We start from the raw sequence: 6,062 nt of genomic DNA on the forward strand, positions 1-6,062 counted from the left end.
TGATCATGCCGGTCTTTTTGATGCAGTCTTAAACCAGCTGGAAGAGCTCCTGAGCGACATGAAGGCCGACGTCACCCGATTACCCTCCATGTTGTCCCGCATCCCGCCTGTGGCTGCTCGCCTCCAGATGTCTGAACGCAGCATCCTCAGCCGCCTGACGAACCGGGGAAACGACCCCACCATCCAGCAGGTTAGCCAGGGAGTCAAAAACCCCTCTTTCCTGCCCCCCCCTTTCCTTCTTCTCTTGAGAAGAAGAAAGAGAAGAAGAAATTATAGAAGAAATTGGTGTTGGTCAATTGCTAATGGGGGAAATGCACTCTGCACATGCCCTAAACATATTGCCAAACCATAAAACACCTCCTTTTTTTTTTTTGTTCTGCTGCAACTGAACTTGGTCCAGCCAACCTGTTTCTCTCTCCCCCCCCCCACCACTGTATTGTAATACACATTTGAAATGTGTAAACTATAAACATCTCTGGGCAGAGATCTGCTTGTTTTGTTACATTGTTAAGATGCTTTATTGGGTGATGAGGAAAAAAAAAGTCACATTTTTATTTCTCCTTTCCAAATACTGAATGATCTGCTTTGAGCCTTTGGGGGGGGGGGGGTGCACTGTGTTAGTTAAAGAAAGGCTCTCTGATCTCTGCCCTCAGGCCTCCTTCAGCTCTTCTCAGATCTACAGTAACAATTTTGGGCCAAATTTCCGAAGTCCGGGACCTGGCGGACTTGTCAACTACAGCCAGATGCCCCTGGGACCTTATGTAGCAGGTGAGTTGAGGTTCCTTGGGGCATCCCCTTTTTTTCCTTGGGTCTTTCTCTCTCTCTCTCTCTTAAGAGGACAAATTTTAAAGTGGGGGCCAAGAGCCAGGAACCAAAAGGCATTCAGCAAGCCAGCTGTTTTCTCTCTTATTAATAGATATTTAGCTGCTTGCAAGAGTTTCTTCTGCAATTCTCATTGCTACAAGAGGTAAGGACACACTTCTTAATTTCTGATACACTGTGTGCTGTCGTTCCATCTGTAAGGCTAGGGCGGGATCAGTATTTTTTAATTAAACTCTTCGCACCCTGCCTCTGTCCTGTAAGAAATTGCTCCCCCTCACTCTGGGGGACCAACGAACATGAAGAATAGGAAAATAAGTTTAAGTCTGCCCAACATTGCATATACGCAACAGGGATCAAATGTGTACACCTGTGGGCTGGGCAGAAATGGGTTGAACATGAGTGTTAAAAGGTTAAGGCCAAACAGTGTTGACAGAACTAAGAAAAGAGGAGAACCCACAGAGCTGTGTTTTCATGTGTGCCAAAAGCACCTGGATGCTAAGAAAAAGGGGCCTATCAAAGCCTCATGGGGCAGGGAGTTCCACAGCCTGAACCTTACATTGAGAAGGCTGAACCCAGCAGACCCACAACTGAATATGTCTGTCCTTGTCGGGATCCTGGGCATTTGGTGTGTGACCGTGCAAGGGAGAAAATGGCTTTTGATGTTATCCCAAAATGGTTCTGGGCTTTTGAGTTAGCCCCAGATGGCTTGGAAACAGACTCGGAGCCAGGGAGGGATCCAGCTTCCACACCCTAAAGAATGGACCCAATCTTGCTTTTGGACTTTGCTTTCTGAACTGGGGGTGGTGGTGCTGGGGGGGGGGGCTGCAACTTTTGCCTTAAATTAGGACTCTGTGAAATTGCAAAGAAAAAGACAGGAGGACCCGCACCAAGAAGCCAAGGTTGACAAAGGACACAATCTTGTTTCTTGTTTCTTGGAAGGAAGGGGGCAGCAGTTGGGGAGGGGTTCCAGAAGAGCTGGTTTGCAGAAGGCTGCGGTGGTGGTGGTGGGGAGAGCTACTGAGGGAGTTTGGCGTGAGGAAGGTGGTCACCTGGTGAGCTTCAGAGCTGTGTGTGGGTCTTAATCCTGGTCTGATGCTTCACCCATTGTGCCCCATTGGCTCTCTAGCAAAGTTTAATAGATCATCTACTGGGGCAGACAGTGGGTATGCTTATAAGAACTCAGGATAAGCACGGCTGAATCAGGCCACAGGGGGCCTATCTAGCCCAGCACCTCATTTCCAGTCGTGGTCCACCAGTTGCCTACAAGACAGAGTGTGAAGGCAGCCTTTCCTTGCTGTTGCTCTCCAGCAACTTCTATTTGGGGGTAGAGTGTTTCCACAGCTGGAGGTTCCACTCTTGACCATAACAATATCAGGTGAGCCCTACTTGATTAGGTCAAAGCAGACCCATCTAGTCTAGCACCTTGTTTCCACAAGGTGGCCCGTGAGCTGCTTCCAGGAAGCCCACAAGCAGGAGATGAAGGTAGACCTCTTTCCTACAGTTACTTAAAACTGGAGGTGGCACTTAGCCTTCATGACAGCTACTGACAGACCTCTGCTCCTCTATGGAGATGCTCAGTCCTGTTTGAAAGCTATCCACATTAGCGGACATCCTATCTTGTGGCAGGAAGATCCGCAGGTTAACAATATACCATGTGAAGATGTGCTTCCTTTAGTCAGTCCTAAATTTCTCACGGCAATTTCATTGGATGACTCCTGGTTCTAATCTTGGGAAATAAGGAGAGAAGCTTCTCTCCCACTACATGTCATTTTATAATTACGCCTTCCGAATGGCCTTTTCCATGCTCAGAAACACTAAACATTGTAGCCTCACCTCATGAGGAAGGTGGGAATTTTGCTTGCCCTCTTCAGCACCTTTTTGAGTGGATGTGGGTGGTGGTCTTTGCTAGGATGCTGGCTGGGAAGGATCTACTGAATGGGGGCCTTATTGATGTGGTATATGTGTTTGTTATAGTCTTTCAAAATGTTGAGGGATGGGTGATTTTAATCCTTATGCCCTGTGAGGTAGCTTAGACCATTAGAAGGCATAGTTTATGCTTTGGCAGGGTAATGTACAGGGTTGGCCCAAGACCTCCTGATGCCTGAGGCGCCATGCCAATGCTGCCCCCTTACCCAACGATGTACCAGTCTTACTCCTGCTCTGCAGTATTCCAGCACAGCACTCCCTTCCCCTCCACACTTCCTCTTCCTCTCTGCCCCCCCCCTTCCTTTTCCAGTACATGAGGGGAAGGCAACAGAGTTGAGTGTCCCCCACCAATCTGCTGCCTGAGGCAACAGCCTCAGTTGGCCTCGTGGATGGGCCAGCCCTGGGAATACAGAGGACAGGAGTCGTGAGCAGGCATCTCATAGCCATTATCGTGGCCACAGTTCAAGCTGTTTGGTGTTTTCAGCGGGAGCTAGTTTAGGGGAGCTAAGGTGAGGGTGTGTATAAGTGTGAAGACACTTATGTGTCCGTACAGCCTGCATGGCAAAAGAGCACTAGTTGAAATCACCATTATTTGTGTACTTTAGAAGTGACATTTTGCACGGATGATGCTCATTCTTTGGTCCTAGGCATGGAGTGGTGTGGGAAGGGGGGAGTCAGCTTGCTCACTTTGTGGCAGAAATAGAGCTGCTCTTCTGGGATGATTGGGTCAAATTTGGAGCCTCCTCAGCTACCCCTAGGTGTGGACCCCGAGAGTGTTCAGCCCAACAGAAGGCCCCTTCCTTGCTGTGTGGTTGTCCCCGGCCTTTGCTTGGCAGCTACACCTTTGCCCCAGCTAGGTTTCCCCTCCACCAGCTGGCTGCAGGCTTCAGTCCATTATTGATTATTGACATTGATTGCTCCTGATCTTTGGAGAGTTCAGCCCGTCCACCCCAGTACTCCGCAAACTGTTTCTGGGTACCTCCCAATCCCAAGCTCCTTTGCAGGGGCCTGCTTGGCGTCAACCATTCACCAGGAACGTATAGTCCGGACCAGTCATTGGTGAGGCACGACTGGGCTCCTTAAATCTTTTGTGTGAACACCAGAAAGCAGTGTGAGTCCCAAGACATGGCTGCAACATTAGTCGTTGACGGTATTTCAAAGAAGCAGCTTTGGATTTCATGCCTCTGAGAGATTTGATTCCCCCCCCCCCCCAAGGTGCCTGCAGTCACTTTGGTTCAGATTTGGGCCTGAACATTAATGACTTCATTTTCCACATTTTTATACCGCCCTTCCTCCAAGGAGCTGAGAGTGGTGTACGTGGTTCCTCTCCTGCTTTTGTCCTCATAACAACCCTGTGTGGTTGATGAGGCTGAGAGAGAGAAAGAGTGACTGACCCAGTTCACCCTTGACTACCACAGTATGTTCAATTGGGGGGGGGGGCTGCCCCAGATACCTTGTCTAGATGCTTCTGTATAGCATAGCGCAGTGCATGGCGACTTGTTCCTTGATAGGGCCAATTGTCCATAAATGGGTGCTCAGCTTCCTTCCCAAATTGCTCATCGTGTTAAAAAAAACAGTGTCTGTCAGGTGAAGCTCGTGATGCGCCTCGCCACTGCCCACAAGGCCCATCAGGCTAGGGACCCTAATGCTCCATTTCTGTCTTTTCAGCCACACCCACCGGGCCGCCCCCATGCCACCCTGATAAAAAGCTTCCCGAGTCCCTGAAAGATGGAGCAGCCACGGACTGCAAAGGCCGGCCACACGACATCATCTGCATCGAAGACTAGAGGCTGGTCCTGGGGGGGGGGGCTCTGGGCTTGCCATGGTCATACCGTACAAAGGACAAACCCCCAAAGGCCATTTCACAGACTTCTCCGAGACGGGATTTCACCTCTTCGTACCTTGTTTTTCTGTTTGCACTTTTCTTATCGAAGACTTGAAACCTCCTTGGCCGGATTGCGGAGAGGAGCCTCACGCTGCCAGCCTGGCGCTCATTTCACCTCCATTCTTACATTCACGCTAGGCTACCAGATGAGAGACTGGGAGTGGGCTTCGTGTCGCTACAAGTGCCGTGTGTCTGTTCGGTTTTTCCCCTGGGGTGTGTGTGGGTCGTGAGCTGAGCAAGCTCCTGGCTGACAGCTGTCCTGCCTGTGTTTGAAGGAGGTTTGTGCTCACTCTAGGGCTGTGGGGGGCAGGGAGGGCAAATGCTGCTGTCATCAGTGGGGAAATGACCTCTGAGCAGAGGGCGCACCCCAGGTTGGACATTTGTTCAGCATCAGGATGCAACCCTTCTTGCTCGGACAAGCCAGCTAAAATCAGAGAAGTGTGGCAGCTAAATCCAGGAGTACATTGCCAGAGGGTGGGGCTATCTGGCAAAGGTAAGCACTTTCCATTCCCATTGTGGCACAGAAATGTTAACCATGTGCTTAACCTTCTCTCCCGTTGGCATCAATGGGACTTCAAAGTATTTCAGTATAGTCCAGATTGTGCTCACGGTTTATGGATTTGGACAACAATGCAAAGCCAAAACAGTGAGGTTTGAGCGCTGGGCATTTTCCTGACAATGCAGGATGTGTGCGCCATAGATGCACCCTAGATTCACAGAGGCGGAAGGTGCCTAAGAGGTCATCTAGTCCAATCCCCTGATCTGCACAGGCCACTGCTATAGCATCCCTGGCAGGTCACCAGCCTCTGCTTGAAAACCAGGCTTGATTCACATGTGCATATCCATCCCTTGATTTTCCTACCCCCCCCCCCCACCGTGACTGGCAGCTGAAAGTGTCAACATTCAGCACTGTATTGGTGGTGATAGAATTGCGACAAATTCCCACATGCAATGTGTCATTTAATGTGCCACAGCCACCTGTTAAATTATGAACACGTACATCTGAACTGTGTCTGGGGGTTTGAGGCTTGAGTGCCGGGAAGGCCTGTGGAGTTGAGGGGGGACAGTCTAGCTCGTTTCCATCACAAGGCTAATTTGTGGGGTGGCTGCGTCATCACGGGCCCGTTTTCAACAAGCGCACAGGTCAGTAGGTGGGAATGTCAGGCCAGTGCTGTTGCTTGTATTTAGAGATCTCTCAGAGGCCTTTCCAGCTTGGAGTTGGCTTGTGCTGCCTGGCTTGGTGTGACTGCCTGAACTGAGACCTTAGCAGGATGAAAACTACAATTGGCAACATGCAATTGTGTGTATGTCGGGGGTAAGGGGTCATGCATGTGTCGCAGCTAGCTATTGGCATGTGCCTGGGGTGTCACTGCCAGCTGTGCCACAAGATCCTCTTATGTATTTTGAATCTTGTTCCAGCCTCCCCACA

At 50.1% G+C, this 6,062-nt stretch overlaps 1 protein-coding gene across 1 annotated transcript in view; it reads left to right on the forward strand.

The window, feature by feature from the left end:
• CHD5 (chromodomain helicase DNA binding protein 5) overlaps nucleotides 1-4,535 on the forward strand; it is a 60,728-nt gene extending 56,193 nt beyond the window's left edge. The window contains exons 39-41 of the mRNA XM_066637430.1: nucleotides 27-190; nucleotides 654-768; nucleotides 4,417-4,535. Of these exons, the coding sequence (XP_066493527.1) occupies nucleotides 27-190; nucleotides 654-768; nucleotides 4,417-4,535 (398 nt within the window). The remainder of the gene's footprint in view (nucleotides 1-26; nucleotides 191-653; nucleotides 769-4,416) is intronic.
• The last annotated feature ends 1,527 nt before the right edge of the window (nucleotides 4,536-6,062 follow it).

This window comes from Tiliqua scincoides, chromosome 9 (genome assembly GCF_035046505.1).
Source record: "Tiliqua scincoides isolate rTilSci1 chromosome 9, rTilSci1.hap2, whole genome shotgun sequence".
Classification (NCBI taxonomy): domain Eukaryota; kingdom Metazoa; phylum Chordata; class Lepidosauria; order Squamata; family Scincidae; genus Tiliqua; species Tiliqua scincoides.